The sequence below is a fragment of the Telopea speciosissima genome, chromosome 8, assembly GCF_018873765.1.
Source record: "Telopea speciosissima isolate NSW1024214 ecotype Mountain lineage chromosome 8, Tspe_v1, whole genome shotgun sequence".
NCBI classification, from domain to species: domain Eukaryota; kingdom Viridiplantae; phylum Streptophyta; class Magnoliopsida; order Proteales; family Proteaceae; genus Telopea; species Telopea speciosissima.
In genome coordinates, this window is record NC_057923.1 from 2,416,053 (window position 1) to 2,435,949 (window position 19,897).

The window sequence follows — 19,897 nt, forward strand, 5'->3', positions numbered from 1 at the left end:
TGTTCGGAGAACCAACTAAGCAGTAAGATTTTGTTGTCCACAAAAACGCATTCTAGAACTTCACAAAAAAAATTTTCCTTCCTGTTGCCATCCAAAAGGTAGCATCACATTCACACTAATCAATTTATCCATCTCCAAGTTCTGCAATGTCATGATCTACCTGATCCCACCAGTGTAAATAGCAGACCTTTAGATCCAATCCACAGAATTTATAAGTTGAATAAGTAAGACTGTCCTTACTCTTACCTGCTCTTGCTTAAGGTGCTGACCTTGTGATTCTTGGATGTCTATAGTACGTTTGGAAGAAGAGCCAACAGCAACAAGAAGAAAGCCACAGTAATGCCAACCATTGAATGTGATGCACTGACCGCTTCAAATTGCTGTCCATCTTCAAAGCTTTTTATGAGGAGTTGTAATGTAATGTGGTGGACGATCATCTGTTCAAGAACTAATGCTCCAGACTGAAGTGCCAAACTAGTCTTCTTGAGGTCAGCAGAGAGAAACTGGTGAGAGAAACCACAAAGAAGCAATTTCCACTAACCAGCAATAAGAGATCACAGAACTTGAAAAAATTGGAGGATTGAGCTGATTGAAGTCTCAACCATTACCTACCAGTTCATTCAGAATATCCAGAATGTCCTTTTCCAACTCCCCATTAGAGACCCCTGAGCAGGTGAAACACATCGTTGGCACATACTCAAAAATCTCTTCTATAAATGAAGTACAATATGGGAGAAAGAACCTCGGGGAAAGGGAAAAGTCTCATAGGTCATAAGAACGACACAAGTATGTAAAAAAATGTCCCCTTGTAGGTTCATTAACCAGTTATCTCAAGAGTATGTAAAAAGCACCACAGAGGATATGATTCCCTTCCTGTGAATCCTATCAACAGAGGATTAGAGTTGTTTCAGAACTTACAACACTAAGGTCCTCCTTCCAGGGACCCCTTCCAGAGAATAAACTTTGAAAAATTTAAAGCTCAAGTTGAGAACATTAAAAACCAAATCCCAAATTCGTCACTGATTTGTGTCCTCTTCATCCCTGACTAAGCAACAGTTTGAATCGAAGTACATCCTTTTACCAATGCCTATGAAAAAAAAAAAGGCCACTGCATGGTGTGATACATACAACCTTACAATTTGGGCATCCACCAATCTACTTTCATTTGACCACCAATGTAAAAGTCTTTCGACCAAAGAAAATATAAATAAAGATATAAGCCACATACTGCTGGGAGATCACTGTTTGCAGGTTACAACGGAATTGCAGGTTCAGGAGCACCGCTGCTTCCATTTAGCACAGTCACATTCCCGTCGGAATCGACATCTACAATAACCGAGTTTCCCTCCTTGATCTCTCCTGCAAGCATCTTCTCTGCCATGCTATCCTCCAAAAGTCTCATTATTGCTCTTCTCAATGGCCTTGCACCATAACTTGGGTTGTAACCTTCCTCAACCACTCTGTCCCTAAACCTCTCTGTCACCTGAAGCTCTATGTCCTTGACCTTCAGCCGGTCAAAGACTTCCTTTAACATTATGTCTGAGATCTCCTTCACCTCCAATTTTGTGAGCTGCCGGAAAACAATCATCTCATCCAACCGGTTCAGGAACTCTGGTCTGAAGTACTGCTTGAGCTCCTCTGTCACTAGACTCTTTATCCGATTATAGCTGCTATCCTTCTCATCATAGTCAAGATCAAATCCAATCCGCCGACCTCCCTTCTCAATTACACTACTTCCCACATTGGATGTCATTATTAAGAGTGTGTTCTTAAAATCCACGGTCCGGCCCTTGCTGTCCGTCAGCCTTCCATCTTCCAAAATCTGAAGCATCATGTTGAAAACATCAGGGTGCGCCTTCTCTATCTCATCAAAGAGGACCACTGTGTAGGGGCGGCGGCGAACAGCTTCAGTCAACTGCCCACCTTCAGTGTACCCAACGTAGCCAGGGGGTGACCCAATGAGCTTGGAAACTGTGTGTCTCTCCATAAATTCACTCATATCCAACCGAATCATGGCCTCCTCAGAGCCAAAGTAGTAGGAAGCCAAAGCCTTTGCCAATTCGGATTTCCCTACACCAGTCGGGCCAGAGAATATGAAGCTAGCAATAGGGCGGTTGGGATTTTTAAGCCCCACACGAGCACGGCGGATGGCACGACTGATAGCTTTGACAGCTTCATCCTGACCAATAACCCGCTTGTGAAGTGTCTCTTCCATCTTTAGAAGGCGGTCAGACTCATCACTCGAAACCTTTTCAACAGGGATCCCAGTCCAAGATGAGACAATATGCTGAATATCCACCTCTGTCACAATAGGACCCACATCACCAGCCTCACTCTCTGCCTTGCTTATCTCCTTACCTTTGTCTATAATATTCGCAATCTGGGTTTTGAGGTCCATTTCTCGATCCCGCAACTCTCCAGCCTGTCAAAGTTCAAAATGGTTAGCCTACTAATACAAATTTTAGGTAAGCCCAAAAACTGGAGCTAGGAAATTATCCAATGAGTTCTGAACACAGAAAAGTGCAAAGCAGGTAGGTTTGAATAAAAAATTAAAAAAAAATCTTGCAAAGTATTAAAATTTTCTTTCCCCGTTTTCACTAGTAATTTCCATATGTTCAAGATACAGTATAACAAGAAACTTTTCCCCACTGAAAAACAAATATATAACCGAAAATAGAAAAACAAAATATAGTAGTACCTTTTCAAAGTCTTGGCTGCGAACAGATTCATTTTTCTCCTTAGTAATCTGCCTTAGTTCTTTTTCAAGCTCCCTAGCTTCCTCAGGTACCTGAACGGACAAAGTATTCACAAAACTACCAACAAAGGTTTCGGTAAGATCATGCCGTGAACACATACCTGTGCATGACGAAGCCGCACCCGAGAACCAGCCTCATCAATTAAATCAATTGCTTTATCAGGCAGGAAGCGGTCACTTAAGAACGAGAAAAAAATCATATCAGAACATGGAAAGGGATTAAAAAAAAAAAAAAACAATTTCACTCTAACAACACAAGTTCATAAAATGAGGTGACTATATGGTACAACAGCATCATAGCATGATAGCAGGCACCTCAGTTTTGCGTTGAATACACAAATTTCAAGACATAGCAACTAATCTAAAGGTAAGCAGAGGACTGAGGAGACAAGGATAACAAATGAAATCACAAGGTGTCCCAGTTAAAAAGGACTCAAAACCATGAAAGAACAAACCCTCCAAAGCATAAATGTATTGGCCCAAACCCCAGAGAGAAAGAGATGATGAGAAATTTACAAGGTTTTCTCTGGTATGACAGATCTATTAGTGTGTTCATACATCAGAGCATGCTATCTTTGAGTTTTGGCCAAATAAAGGTGAAGCACTCCCCTGTGATGAAATAAAACTAATATTTATCAAAAGAAAAAATTGTTGGACCCCTCTCACTTCCTACCATTGGCTACAGAAACCGGGACAAACTTCACCAGTTGTGCTCAAAATGTAGGAACTCTTAACTAGTGTGACAATCCTGGTCATAACTCAACTCAATCTTTATTCCAGCAAAATGGGGTCAACTACAATGGACTGCTTCACCACTGACCACTCAACTCTTTTCAGAGCCGTAACTTGTAGTGAACCCTAATTCATGCATGTCTTTTCTCACCACTCCTCCCAAAAGACATTTTTTAGTGCAGGCTGATTAGATAGTCCTGCAGGTGATGGGCTCGCTTAAGAGATTGAAGGAACACATCCCGATATGATGGTGAAATATGGACCAAATTTGATCTCAGATCTAAGAGTCATATTCAATAAGAATAATTACCCGACCTTAGTTTATCAAATTCAAGATTTGTTATAAAAAAAATTAAAATAGCAATAGCCTAGACTAGTTTTTCATTTTCTTTTTGCTTCCTTTTCTTCCCTCTTCTTTCTTCTCTCTCTCTCTTTCTGTTTTCCCTCTTCTTTTTTTTTCTTTTTTTGAAATAGATTTGTGTCGTATGTAACGACAAGCAAATAATATCATCATGTATGATGCCTTTAATCACCAGATAAACTATTTCCAATTAATTTCAAAAAACACATTCTAAACAAATTTCATATTCACAAAAACATGATATCATGGAGCTGGAGCGACATTTTGCCAATTGACAACAGACCCAAAGTAGAGGGATATGAGGGGATTGATGGGGATGAGGAAAGCGTGATGGGAGTGATGAGCATGAATGGTTCTCATTTGCATTCTAGTCTAGGCATCATTTCCCTGCGCAAACATTTGAAAATTTTATTCTATATTCTGAGCAATTCCTTAGGCTAATTTTGAACACTGGTACTCTCACACTGAACACAGATAATCTGACAATCATCTGCCCAGACTAGTTTTGCACTTGAAAATTCTGGAGCCAGTCTAACCCGTTCGATAAAGTTTACTCCCCTATTTCAGACTAGTTTTGCACTTGAAAATTCTGGAGCCAGTCTAACCCGTTCTATAAAGTTTACTCCCCTTTTATTCCAAAATATTGCAGGTCTCTATATGTTCTATAAAATCATACAATAGATGACTACCCATAGATAATCGAATAATTCTCAGTAACATCCTCCAAACATTTTTGGAGTCTAGCAATCTTAGCTTGCAATACCACTGGCTTTCTTCGTCATTGTCATGAATGATGAAAATGCTATACGACCTTCAGTTTCCATGCAACCCGTTTTCTTTGCAAACCACCTCTCTGCCAAAAAAGTGGGGGCAAGGTTGCGTACATATGCACCTCCCCGGACCCTGCAGTAGCAGGAGCCTTGTGCACTGGGTACACCCTAGTTTTTTTCTTGCTTGAAAATATGAAGGTATATAGGGATACTCACAGTGGACATTGAGAACAATTTGGTGTACTATCTCTTTGTTCTGGGAGTTTAATGTAGTCCTAGATTGTTAGATAATCCAACTAGGAGCCAATAACCAGGATCTGCTATGAACTGGTTAATCGGGTAGGCTGAAATTGGAATTTTTGGTCCAATTAGGGTTAAGGTTTGATGGAACCTAGGGTTTGATGGTAGGGTTAGGCTATGTTGATGTAGGGGAGTCTATCAGTGAAGGTTATGTTAAATTTTAATGGGGGGAATGTGTCTTGAATTAAATTGGCGGCAAGTTAGAGTTAGGGTTTTGAGTTTTTGAAAAGAGGGAAGTGAGAGAATCTAGGGTTTAGGGTGGACTGTTAGGGCTACAACCAGAATCGAGTTTCCCAATGGAAGTGAGGAGTATTCGATCCAAGTTTGAGCTGGTTCAGAGGGTCTGATGTATTATGGTGGAATCACAGAATTAGAAAGTAGAAGAATGAAAATAGAAACTTAGCATTTCAGACAAACCAGTCACCAATCAGAGATCAGATTTCGAATAAAAGAGAAGATGAAGAATGCAGGCTGTGCTCCAAATAAGATCCAATAACTTGAAGATAGAAATCAGAAGTTGCAGCAGCAATAGCTTGAAGAACAAGCAGATCGAGCTTCAATGGAGAAAACCCAGAATTCAAACAATGCTGTGGACTGATCCTTCTCCAAACAATGATCAAATGGCCTTCTTAAATGACTGAAACTATGTATCAGATCTGTTGAAAGCATTCTTGAACCTTGCAGATAATTTCCAGCAACTAGAATGATTCTTCAAGAGATCGGTTAGTGCAGAACTGGGGCTTGTTGAAGAATTCGATAGAAAGGGGATAGGAATAGCATAGATATCTCAGGATTCCATAATGTTATAAGCAAACTTTGTATTCATTAATCGTGGGCTCAACTGAGCAATTACAACTATATTTATAGCCACAATGGCTGAACATAGAAACTAAAATCAAACTCAAACTAGGACTCAAAAGTAGAACTAGGATTCCCAACTAGGATTCAAAGCTAATTCCCAATTAGGATTAAAACTCCAAATAGAACTCAAGTGAAAGACTAAGTAAAGATTAAATAAACTCTAAACCTAATCCCACGATTTAGTGCTGGTGTAGGGGAATTCCTACATCTACACTACTGCTGGTGTAGGGAAGAATCCCTACACCAGTGGCTGGTTTTAGACAGCCGATTTACATCAGAGTTCTTGTTCAACTTCTTGGGACTTGGTAATGTAGCAAAAGTTTGACTCTTAGGCTCAATTGTGTAGCCTGTAGTAGGAAACTTATTAGTAGTATATTATTAGAATACGTTATTAATTAGTGGGCAGTTTATTATAACTCTCAACAAAATCTCAATTAACCACTCAAAAATGAAGGTTAAGACTGAAGCAGGGTTACTCTACCACTAAGTTAAAAAGGCTCCTTCAATTAATTACTGAATACCAGCCACAAAGCCACTATGAGTCTACTGCTTGAGATGGATGAAATGAACACATAAAAAAACACACCTGATGTACTGATATGACAGTTGTGCAGCAGCAACTAGGGATTCATCTGTGTAACGTAGCTTGTGGTGAATTTCATAACGCTCTCGAAGACCTTTCAGTATCTGTATGGTTTCATCAACAGATGGCTCTGGCACTTTTACTGGCTGGAATCTTCTTTCCAAAGCCGGGTCTTTCTCAATATGCTTCCTGTATTCATCTAATGTTGTCGCACCAATGCACTGCATCAATTGAAATAGATTATAAGTATCCTGTCCATTCTGATTTGTTTAATATAGTTGAGAACAAACCAAACTGACCATTCTAATCTGGAATCAGATGATAATAGTCTCTAGGGAGATAAGCTCATTAGCGTCAATGAGTTGTTAAAATAACAATACAAGAACAGGACTAATTAGATGCATTGCAAAAGACAGTCCTTTATAGTAAAGGAGTATATCATCTCTCTCTCTCTCTCTCTCTCTCTCTCTCTCTCTCTATATATATATATATATATATATATATATATATATATATATATATATATTTATATTTATAAACTTCAAATAAATATTCGATAAACTACGGACATGATAAATCAAAAAAAGAATTTGCAGTAGCAAAAAACTCAACAACAAGCTGTCTGACGCAGAGCTCTCAGACTTGCCGAATAAGGAAAAGATCAAAGAATTAACTATTATACTAAGGGGGAAAAGGGTAATCAAGTAACATCCACATCCACGTCCATTTCCATTTCCCGTTTCCATCACACACATGATTGTGGCCACATGGCAGCTCAGTTGGGCCCCAATTTTGGCGGATATAGTTGTCCACACCATCATCTATTCATGGTAAAATTCTAAGACCAATCTGAAGCATCCATGGGTTATTATCAAGGTTTGAATGTCAAATAAGTTTGAAAAGCCCAAGAAGAGAACAGAATATAAAATCAGCAAGAAATATTCAAAACCAAAGGAAGAAGTCCATCATAGTGGGAAACAGTCAACTTTCCAAATCACATGATAGGTGCATGGTTGACTTTACGTGCTCCTTCCTTCAGCCATTCACCTATTGGCTTGACAGGCAAGAAACCTTGATCCATGTGACCAAAAAAATGGAGGGCATGATGGAAAAGGAAACTGAAGCAGGCGTGGTGGAAATTTTTTCCCTATACTTGATGAAGTGGAAGCAAACATATGGAACAAAATATCACTTGTCAAGAAAGCAAGGCACTCTTACAGGGAAATTTGTAATTCCAATGCTGAGGAAAGAACGAGGTCAGCAGAGGAATGAGGTTTAATAATTCTGCAGAGAAATATATCATCTGACTTCTAGCATACCAACAAGAAGCATACAACTTAGCTTCCATATCAGCTCCCTTCAGATGTTCCCTAGAGTACAAAAGCTTTAACCTATACGTTGACCTTTTGCATTTGAACCATTTATGCAATTCCAGCAAGGTTTGTGGAACCAGTGACATTTGCATTCTTAAATTTAACTAAATGAACCATTGATTACCCAAATGACTCCACGGGCACTCAGTGAAAATATGGTTCACTGGGTGAGCCCTGCAATTAAGAGCCGACAACAATTTCCAATAAGAGTACAACTAACTTCAAGGTTTGATTCCAGATCAAGTAATTCACCCCTCACAGAAGAAGGCTTACGTTAAACCACTGACAGTTGGTCTCAAGGACCAGATGATAGTGCTTCAGCATGACGGAGTTACCTGCAGTTCACCTCTTGCAAGAGCTGGTTTTAAGATGTTTGCAGCATCAATTGCACCCTCTGCGGCACCTGCTCCAATTAAAGTGTGGACTTCATCAATGAAGAGTATAATCTCATCACTTTGTTTAATTTCTTCCATCAGTTTCTTTAGCCTTTCCTCGAACTCTCCACGGTATTTAGTACCAGCAACAAGAAGGCCCATATCCAGGGTAATCACCTGAATGGCACAAACAAAACTTTGCATAATAAACTTACGAATGTAGACGAAGCATGTCCAGCTTATTGGAAGCAAAACAACCATAACCATCTATATGTGGTCATCTATTTCTCTAGCCATTTCATATCAGAGCGAAAGATAAAACAGAAATACAGCTAGTACGTTGCTTATACCCCTCAAGATGAGGAACCATCAATAGATAAGTTTGAGCTCCCTACCTCATTATAAATTGCAGAGGGGTAGTGACTTGCCGACTTCTTAAACATTAGATATGATTAGTTTGAACATAACAGGTTGTAGGAACAATTTACTGATTTGGAACCACTAAATTACATCCATGTTGCATCACCTATATATTAAGAGGTTGCGCTTTTCAAGACGATCATGCCATAAATTTCTTTTCAATCAGAATCAAACTCCTAAAAATAGCATTTTTAACACTTCTTCCCAAATTGTTCCACAAAATTACAAATTCATGGTGGCGTACTCCTACCTATGTAGCTTTATAACTATTACAATTTTTTATATCTAAATACTCACAACATTTGGCAGCTTGTATCCATGCCAATGCCAGCAAATACAATTCCATCCAAGCTAATTTTTAATACCTAGATAAACTTACAAACCTCACCTTCTTTCCCTCAATTGTTTCTGGAACATCACCATTAGCAATCCGTTGAGCAAGCCCTTCTGCAATTGCTGTTTTCCCAACACCAGGTTCACCTATAAGACACGGGTTATTTTTTGTACGCCTACCCAAAATTTGAGTTACACGTTCTATTTGTTGTTGCCTTCCAACAACCGGATCAAGTTTACCCTACAAAATTTAGGAAAATTAAAAAAATATATATTTAGCTTATAGTTGGCCATTATGAAACACATAAATGGATGTCATAAACAAAAACAACAAAGTGCACCTCCTCTGCCAGCTTTGTCAAGTTAGTGCCATACTCTTCAAGTGTTGGCATCTTATTACCACTGCTTCCACCACCAACACCAGCAACAACAGCTTCTGTGCTCTCGCCAACCATACGGATAACCTACTAACACCAAATTCCGATAATGATAAAATAAGATGATGATGAAGATGGATACCCCAAGCCAAATTCAGAAGGTAAAAGGCTATTTTGCTTGCCTGGGTACGAATGTTACTTGGATCTGCACCTAGGTTCTCGAGCACACGACCAGCAACACCTTCACTCTCACGAAGCAATCCCAAAAGCAAGTGCTCTGATCCAATATAATTATGACCTGAGACATTTAACATTAAGATAATACCATTAGGGTTCTCACTTAGAAATTTATAACAATAAAGAGAAAACCTATAGAGAGCAAGGTTCTCCTATACAAAAGGCCTCATGCAAACATGATGACCTTATTATTGCAAACTATAGTTAAAGCCCTGTAAATACAGGAAATTCTATGCCATATGCTAGTTAATGATTTCAAAAACAAGTTATTTTTCCTCCTTCAAGATGATCTCATTACTGGTGAAAAATGTATCTTCCAACATGAGGAAGAAAGGGGAAAAAATCAATAAGATATGGATCACAGAAACCCCTGATGAATAGGGAAGCAAGGGAATGAGTCGTCCCCAATTAGACATGACAATTATGGGCTCATTCAAAAGTTTCTAACAGATCATAAATTGGACAGGAAATGGTAAACGACACACAAAGATAAGTTACAGTAATGGAATTTTTTAATAATGAAGTTCAAAAAGGTACCAAGCTGCCGGGCTTCCTCCAAGGAAAGTTCTAATACACGTTTTGCACGAGGAGTAAAGGGTATCTCCACGGCAACAAATCCACTGCCCCTACCAATAATCTTTTCCACTTCCACACGGGCATCCTTCAAATTGATGCCCATGGATTTCAGAACCTTTGCAGCAATACCAGTCCCTTCACCAATAAGACCCAACAGAATTTGCTCAGTCCCAACAAAATTGTGTCCCAGCCGCCTTGCTTCCTCTTGAGCAAGCATAATAACTTTAATAGCCTTTTCTGTGAAGCGCTCAAACATTGCTACAGCTACTCCTCGGCTAGCCTTCCCTTGTGAAACATAGAGAGCAGCAGTGATCTTGGAATAAAAATTAGAGTCAGATCTTCCTATGTTGTATAAAGCATTGGATCCTCTCAAGCCTGAGAAACTCAGTAGCCTACTAGAAGGGGCTAGCACATTACACATCATTTTTACACTCTTTTTGGTCTTCCGAGAACCTCGAAGTTGGCCATTACTCTCTTCGAAAACCGCAGTAGGGAAATTTGTCGACTGAACTATAGCCCTAGCCATAACTTCCACCGACAAGAAACCACCCTACAATCTGTATAATCTAGCACTATCTGCACATAAGAACATCCACAATGACAATAATTTAAGTAAACAGTAAACATAAAAAGAAAGTATCAAATAGACTATTTTGTTCAAAAAGTCAGTATAATCTAAAGTTTTCCACTCTAATTACTATAATATAACAGGAAGGAAGATGCAACAACAATATTGAGTTTCTATAGGACGAAAATCTCTTTTGGGTTTCTCTTCCTCCATGTGAAGGAACTTGTGTATAGAAGTGCACACAAGCATTTCCTCAATGAGGAATACATAGTCTTGGCAAAACAAGAAGTACAAGCAGATTTATATCGCTATGTCATTGACATATCAAAAAGATCATGGAAAAACTATTTCATTAGTTGTCAACCCCAAGTTTTAGAAGAAATTAATGTATAGCATTAAATCAACGTTCAGACATCAACAAACAACACTAGGCTATAGAAAAACAAGAAAGCATAAACAACCTTGAAAGCACTACATCACGAGTTAATAATTCTATTGGTTCTAGCTTTGTATCATGTCCCTAATATGACGAACAAATTTGCATTTTTTGAGGCATAAGAGCCATGAGGAGACAAGGTCCCAGTGAGGTTAAAAAAACTTGACCTAACAGCAATTGCATTTAAAATATGACTATAAAACAAGCTTCTAAAGAAGATGGAAACCAAAAAAAAAAAATGAAACGAACTTCATAAATTTTAAACAAATGAATAAGAAGCGAGTGGTACAGTGAATCAGAATTTGACATATGACAACTGAGAAATGCAGAAAGCCATCAGCGAACTCATGAAGAGAACAATCATAATTTTAAAGAAAATACAAACAGAAGATAAATAAATTGGAATCAGATTTATATATGACATGTTCAACCAGCACCAACATATAAGACACAGAAGGCTTAACAATGTAGAACCAGAAAGCCTCATCATTACGGGAAGCACGTGCCAAATACCACATGTTTTCCTACAGAATTCGAAAAGACTGTTGGATCAAAAAATCAGAGACACTGAACACATGTAAGGAGATTATAATGTTCCGTCAAAGGAACCAATAACAGCAGGACTCCAACAGCCAAGAGATTTCTGAATGGAACCCTGGAGACAACTTATGCAGATCTGAGGTACTGCAAAACAGGTTCAGATCGCTTGTGAGCCCACTCAAACAATTAAAAGTCAAATATAACTTGTGGCAATTCTGCAAAAATAATAAAGAAGAAAGGACACTAAAGGGTTTTAATTTATAGACTAGGGGTAAACTTGGAAGGATGTGTAAAGTATGGGCAACGGGGAAATAAAGAGGAAGGGAAGGGTACTTTGGAAAACAGAAATACAAATTATGGTAAAACTCAATATATGAGGTTGTCTTCAACCTCAAGATGTGCGGTGGACTAGACCTGCTTCAAATGGGAGATTTCAGTGGACAGAACCCCTTTCAACCTGAAATTTCAGGTAAGACTTCGTGCCAATTAAGATCATTCAAGCACAGCCCCAAACTATAAGTGTTACTCGACTAAGATGTTGCTGAAACAGTGCTGGACTGAGACAGGGAAACCAGCTCTGGTTTCTGGTTTCAATCTTACACCAAGAAGGGTAGTAGGGGACGAAATCTTAGGGGTCAGATCGCCTAGAGCAGAGGATCCTTCCCCCAAATTCTCAGTCCGCTCCATCTTACTTTCTCAGATCTGTCGGATGGTGCACAGCAGGAATTAAAAGGAATAGCTACAACGGCAATTGGTTTCAACCCAAACTAGCATTCATTCAAAATAATCTGTAATCTCAATCGTTGGGTTACATGTTACCATATGGAATCAAATAAAAAGAACTCCTAATCCAAACCTAAAACTGAAATACAGTTTTAACTCTATCTTGGACTCAAAAAAATTGAAACAAGTTTTGGACTCTAAGCTTGCTGATTGACACGACTATAACAAAACAAAGATAACAGAAAAGAAATTTCATTATTATCTCAATTTAAACCTACGGCTAACTGCATCAGTGACGGATTGAAACTCGAGAATAATAGCAGAAGAACCAGGTTAGATGCAACCAAAAGTAGAAGTCCTCGTGTACAACTTAAGATATGGATCAAATTTAAAAAAAAGCAAGTATCACTTTCACACAAACAACATTTTTACTCAATAGGCTGGATAAATCCAGAACCTTTCCATGTAAGAAGATTGAGAGGAAATTCTTCGGACCTATACATTGCATCACTTGGCTGGAGCACAAAATATAAAATGCATAATATGCTCAGAATACATAATTCGAGCCACACTCGAAGATAATCATGAAAACTACTAATATTATACATTGACAAAACCCAAGAAATAAAGCATTGAAGAGATAAAACATAGAGGTTACAACGAACCTCCAAAGCCCTAAACCAAACTCCTCGAAGATGCAGGAAAATGAAACCTCTCAGAAGAAGATTAGAGAGAATTCTACCTCTTCTATTCCTCTCTATAAAATTTAGAGAACAAGAGAAATGGACACAGAAGAAGTAAGGCAGACCGGGTTAGTGGACGAAGTGGCGCAGTTTTAGAAGTACCCGGAGAGGATAAAGAGGTTCTTCCTGTTCTTCTTTCTTTCTTTATTTTTTCCTTTTTTCTATTTTCTTTCTTCTTTATTTTTTTTTTCAATCCACCCCCCCCCCCAAAAAAATTCCCTCCTCAAATCAGGCTTATATATAATCAGAACCATAAATTTAATCTACTCACGCCACGTCGGAAAAACGCAAAGAGTCCCACTTCTTTTTTACTTTCTGTTAAATGTAAACTTGATGCCACTAAGAAGATTTGAACCACCGATCAAGCTCTTGATGCAGTTCTCCCAAAGGAATAGTGAACCACTCGGGCAAACCTTGGATCGGCCAAAGGCTCCCACTTTATATTAAAGACCTACAAGATTTCTTTTCATTTCATCAAATGAGTGTTCAATCCGAATTTTCGATGGGCCTAGTTTAAGCTCTCCTCTACATAACTCACTAAATTATCTAGGCTCTGTAGTGGCATGACCACTAGAAGGATAAAAATCTTATCCTCTCTATATCTCGGACCAACACTTGGCAGTCAAGACATGAAAATACTGACAAATAATTCTGACACCAACCACTGTGGTTATTAATGTCGTCGGGGTGTCAATCGGTCGTGCCAGTCAGTTTTGGTCGGGCCTAATTGGCCCTCACCAATTTAAGGTCTCGCACCGATTCTAAGGTAAACGGTCGTAGGTTAGGGCATGTACATGCTTTTTACCGGTCCATAATCAGGTTTAAATGGCTAACTACTTAATTGGCCAATAAACAGTCTTTACGCAGGTTATAATCGGGCTAAATGGACTTAAGCAGGCACATCGGACTTTAAATGATCGATTTTCAATTGATCACAATATTCGGTTTGTCTCGATCGGGTGACCGTCAGGACACTAACTTGCACAAGGACTGCTCGATTATTAATTTTTCATGCTTGAGCCCGACACGTTTAGTAATTGGTTGTGTTAGTCTTAGGTTTCAACATGTCGGTTTAGGTTGGACCTATTGATGTGGGTCACCTTTTGACACCACTAATGGCATTGGGATCCATACCTATCTTGGCCAATACCAATACCGATATGTATCGAGTTGTATCAAAAGCTTTTACTCTCAATTTCAATAATAAAAAAAAAAACCATTTCTTAGACAGATTTGCCTTAAAAAATAACTGTTTCACCAATATGACTGATAAACAACAACAACAAATCATAACCTTATTCCAACTAAATGGGGTCGACTACATAGATCCGATAGAGGCTATGATAATAATAGAAATAAGAGAAGTAAAAAGAAATAAGAGGAGTAACAGAAAAAAAAAAAGACAATAAGTAAAGGATCGAAGAAGTCCAAGCAGTAGTCAAAGCAGCATCTTAGGAACATTTCCCAACAAGGGGTCAGCTACACGGGTCTTTGTCCTCCAAACAACTCTATCTGCAGTCATACTAGGATCGAGCCCTACCACATGCATATCCTTTCTTACCACTTCTCCAATAGTCAATTTAGGCATACCCCTATCTCTTTTAGCTCCGTCAAACTGAATCTGGTCACTCTTCCGTACCGGTGCATCCAATGGTCTCTGTTGTACATGACCATACCACCTCAAGCGGCTCTCACGGAGCTTCTCTTGGATTGGTACAACTCCCAGTTTGGTTTTAACACAATCATTCATTACTCTCTCTCGTGGTCTTATCACATATCCTTCTCAACATCCTCACTGATCCGATACTAATGTTTAATTCCATGCTAACTATATCTATACCTTAGATTTATATATATATAACATGATATATTAAATTTGGAAGAAGGTTTTATATGCAAATGGCATAGAGGAGCGCACCGATGAGGCTCAATGGAACGGTTTTGTACATGGAAAGGCATTTCATGTGAGGAGGAGAGAGACAGACAAAGATGGTACTAGTGTATGAAGAAACTTTTGCCCATATATTTTAACCCCAATCCTATTACCTATAGTGTCCCCAAACCTCTTCTAGTGAAGACAATATTTGATCGCACGATCTTAATACATCCAACTGAGGCCTTACTAATTGCATTAAACGAGACTTTCAATTAACTTAGATTCATCCTTTTATTTTTTGAAAAAATATAGACTATTCATTAAAACATGTTGGTAACATAGTTGCTCAATTACAAAACTCCAACAGCCATGGAGTGGAGTTTGGCTAGATGATTGTACACGTAAGCAACCGGGTCTTCCTTGTTAGAGTATTTGCTACATAATTGGATTCTATTGGTTTTAAATAAGTTTTTAAAACAATTTAAGATTCAAAATAGCTTTAAGTATTTGTTTAAATACAAAAGAAGTTTTATAACTCTTGCTTATTGTTTTACTCATCTTTTTAGTTCTTTTTGGAGATATTTATGTATCTTCATGTTGATTCTTAAGTTGCTACGTAGCCTCCCCTTGAAGTTTCTTGAGAAAAAGAATAACTCTATTTTGTTATTGGATTATTAAATCCATCTTCTTAATTCTCATCTTAATTCTTTAGCTTAAAGACTTCTCTTTGTTCCTCCTTCTCAATGCATATTCCTACCAATATAAATAGGGGGGAAGGGCTTATCCTTTTTAAGGAGTATCGATGAATTAAGTCTCTCTCTCTCTCTCTCTCTCTCTCTCTCTCTCTCTTTATATATATATATATATATATATATATATATATATATATATATATATATATTGATCAAGTCCCCTTGAGATTAATTTATCCCTCTTAAGATTAATCAAGTCTCTTTTGAGATGAATTCCCCTTTATTTTTATTGTTTTGTCGAGTTTTGAAAGTGATTGATACTATTATAAGTATTTTCCTTTTTAATTTGAACACAACCCTGTAGTACTCGAAGGGGTCTAATAGTCAAGTGCACGATTACTAGGGGAACCAATAGGTTATTTTATCTTGGAGGTTGATTCACAATATTCCCGGTTGTACCATAGGGGACGTCTACAATCTTAAGGACAGTGTCAAGTGACACGACTTAGCTCGCCAATTTTCTAACATAATGTTTGTTATAGGTTCCCGAAAGAGGCAGTGCAAGTAATTGTTTGAAAGCTCTTACGTAAAAATAACTTTTTACTCATTTATGTTTGATCTCTCAATATTATGACATATAATTTCCTATAGATTCTCTAAAGATGTTGACGAATTGACAAGATTAATAATATATGAAAATATGTAAAATATCTGAAATAAATGCCTGCACGATGGTGGCGGGAGCAATGATTGAGGATGAGAGGTATGAGATGAGCTCCTCGTTGTTCGATTCAATGATGATGTGCTCCAAATCCTCAGAAATTCCTTCCAACATACCATTGCGAACTGCTAAAGCTTCACAAATTAAGCTGAAGGCAACATGTGTTGGCTTGACTTTGCAAGGATGGGATTGCCTCTCTGCTTACGGATAATCACTCCTAAACCTCCTTTGGATCCTCAGAAATTCCTTCCAACATACCATTGCAAACTGCTAAAGCTTCACAAATTAAGCTGGAGGCAAGATGTGTTGGCTTTGACTTTGCAAGGATGGGATTGCCTCTATGCTTACAGATAATCACTCCTAAACTTCCTTTGGTATTTCCAAGCCCAAAAGCATCACTGTTTAGCTTGAAATGGTTAGGCAGGGGAGGAGTCCACTAGTGAGAGACTGTTATATTATTTTTAATATAATGGGTTCCTATTTAACAAGGAAAGGAAGAGAAAGATGTTATTACCGGAAAAAAAAAAAAAAAAAGAAGAGAAAGATGTTTATATAAGGTAATGGAATTTAAACGTTAGATTACGAAGTAATCTACAATGGAACTATTATGAACAAAATTTTTTTTTTTGGAGAATAAGGAGATTTATATTTAATTTTTTTTTCTGGAGTGTATTAAATGCAGGACTACTGGTTAAGGATACAATCTCGAAATGAGCCCAGATCGATACCACTTGTGTTCTCTGTAGCACTTGTGTTGAGACCCATTGGCATATCTTCCTCTCCTGCAATTGGGTTAAACATACTTGGACAGTTGGTCCTTTGGTCTGAGAACTGAGTTCATCTCCTTTACCTCCTTGGAACATTTCTGCATTTCTACCCTGATAAATCACAAGCTTGACAGGACTTCTTTGACCTGGGTTTTTTCAGTATTTATTTTAACTTGTTATTTCATTTGGGATATTAGGAACAATGTGATTTTTAATTCGGCAAAGCCTAATCCCCTTCTGGTGTTGAGGAAAATTGAACTTTGGATGAGAGATTTACATATATCCCCTCCCACAGTTCCACTCATGAATGTAATTAATGATGAGGTTGTCTTTCAATCTCATTTAACTTCTTTACCCATTTTAGATTTTCCTGTGTTGTTATGTGCATGGCTCAATTCTAAGAACCTACGTCCAACAGGATGAGCCTCATGCATTTTGTTAAAGGGCAAATTCATTTTCATTGTAATAGGAATCATACATCCAAGACATTTTTTAGAACCAGGAGTGTTTGGTCTTTTTACAGGATTACAACATGCCGCGACATTGGGATTGAAGATGAAAGAAGTTTGGTGCTCCAACAAGTCCTTGCCCGGTCTTCTTCCATCTCCATCCCAAGCGCTATGGCCTTTGAAAATTCTAACTCTTTTCTTGCAGGTCTTGGATATATCTAATGATATAACTATTTTAGAACTTACTTTTTCTTGTTAAGTCTAGGGCTAAAAGGCTTCTAACTTAAACTCTCCCTTTGTATATCACCTAAATGTAAATTTGGCCACTACTTAATATAATATCCTTTATTTTCCATTAAAAAAAAGGAGATTTATATTATAAAATTTTTGATAGTTACAAGGTAATTACATTCTGTAGTAAACCTTCTCTTAGCATCGTCCCTTAAAATACAAGAAAGAGCCGCAGGGAGGCAATCCACGTCTAGGTGTACCTCCTGGTGGGATTGGAGAAAGCTAGCAAGGAAATCAGTGCCCCTGTTAATCTCTCGAACCTAATGAGAGAAAGTACAACTACGAAAAAAATCGCGAAGACGATGGATATCCTCAACCACACTTATGACATACAATGGAACTATTATGAACAATTACTAAAATCAGTTGTGGCAGATGATATATGTTTGACAACTGTCATTTAATCTGGATCGTAAGATCGTGTGGCCAAATGACCTAACGAACATGAAAGGTTGTGAGTTGTGACTACTCTAAAAATAATCAAAAAGTCGATATTTTCCAAATTGATTTTCTCATTCTCACTGTCTCCTACTGTTTTCCTTCTCTGAATATCTGCAGAGTTTCTATTTCACTGTAGGAGATAGATATTTTCTATTATGTGGCAATCTAGGGCTTGCATGATAACACTTTTGTTTCTCTATTTCTCTGTTTTTTTTTTGGTTCCTGAGAACAAAAAAAGAGTAGAAATATGTTTGTTAACATCGGTTCATGTTTTTTGTTCCTGGGAATGAACCGGAACTAAAAGGTAGCTGAGAAATAGAAAAAAAAGAAGTCCAATTTGGAACCTCTCTATTCTAGAAATAAAAGAGATAAATAAGGGGGTGGCGGTAGGGTTGTTCAACCTATCTCCACGACTCTCATCTCCGTGAGACTCCACCTCAACCACCACCACCACCTCTACTGCCACCACCACAACCACCTCCTCTTCTACCGCCACCTCCACCACAACCACTGCCACTACCACCACCACCACCACCACTGCCACCACCACCAAATTTTTGGGTATTCAATGATATTTTTTAAAATTTATCGAAGCTCTAGAAACAAAATTATTACGCATAACAAACGCGTTTCTGTTTCTTTTCTGGCCCTGAAATAGAATTTACTATGGTTTACCAAACATGCTATTCTATCAAGAAATTTGGCCCAATAATAGAAAACAAAAAATTTCTAGAATAGAATCATGGCCGAGAAACAAAAATGTTATCATGCAAGCCCCTAGTTACTCTCAAAAGGTATTATGTTGTTTTTGGATCCATTTGTGCAGTCAAGAAAATCAACAAGAGTTGGGGTTCATTGTATCCTAGGAGGCGATTCGTCAGCTTGTTTGCACAGAGTTAGTGGGGACAAATTATGTGCCTTGAAGTTCCTTCCAGGGTTCTGATCCTCTACAGGCAATGGGTAGGCTGGTCATTTTGCCCATGTCTGAGTGTGGGTAGCACCAAGGCCGCTACCTGCCCGGTCGTAAAGGATCCAAATTGTTCCAACTATCTGCGCTTTCAAAACTGTCATTCTTGACGATTTTTTTTCCCCACAGTGATTGGGCGAGTTTAATCCTTGTGTTTGAGGAGAGGGCTTTTGAGCTTGGAGATATTCATGGTGGGCCTGGGAGGAGTCTAGGAAAATCACGTCTTCGGGTAGCTGTTTCCTTCGACCAAAAAGGAACTCATTCCGAGCACACTAGAGGAACTAAGCTATGAAGCTGCAGATGCTGGTAATATCCTTGCTCGCCTTCTTACCGAAGGTTGAAAAAGACTGCTATCCCTGAATCTAATGGTGAAGTTCACAGGCAGTTAGGATGGTAGTGCAGTGCGGTGAGATAAAGGACTCCCATACCAGACCGCTCTAGCAAAAGGGCAAGAAAGGATGATGTGTCTTGGGGTCCAGGCTCCTCACCACAGCGTTGGCATATGTGATCGATGGGAATTCTTCTAGCTGCAAGGCTGACCCCAGATGCAAGCCTAGATGCTGCTGCTCTCCAAAGAAAGGATCAGATTTTGGGAAGAGTTAGCCAATGCCATATTCTTTTCCAAATCTCT

General features: G+C 38.4%; 1 protein-coding gene across 1 annotated transcript; it reads right to left on the reverse strand.

Annotated features, from left to right (window-relative positions):
* Positions 1–998: 998 nt before the first annotated feature.
* LOC122671080 (ATP-dependent Clp protease ATP-binding subunit ClpA homolog CD4B, chloroplastic) lies at positions 999–10,339 on the reverse strand. Its single transcript, XM_043868176.1, has 9 exons — positions 10,014–10,339; positions 9,422–9,537; positions 9,204–9,326; positions 8,918–9,103; positions 8,071–8,286; positions 6,366–6,583; positions 2,857–2,932; positions 2,699–2,788; positions 999–2,422 (listed from the first exon to the last, which is right to left on the reverse strand). The coding sequence occupies exons 1-9, from the start codon at positions 10,306–10,308 to the stop codon at positions 1,253–1,255; spliced, it is 2,490 nt and encodes an 829-aa protein (XP_043724111.1). The 5' UTR covers positions 10,309–10,339; the 3' UTR covers positions 999–1,252.
* Between the last annotated feature and the right edge of the window lie 9,558 nt (positions 10,340–19,897).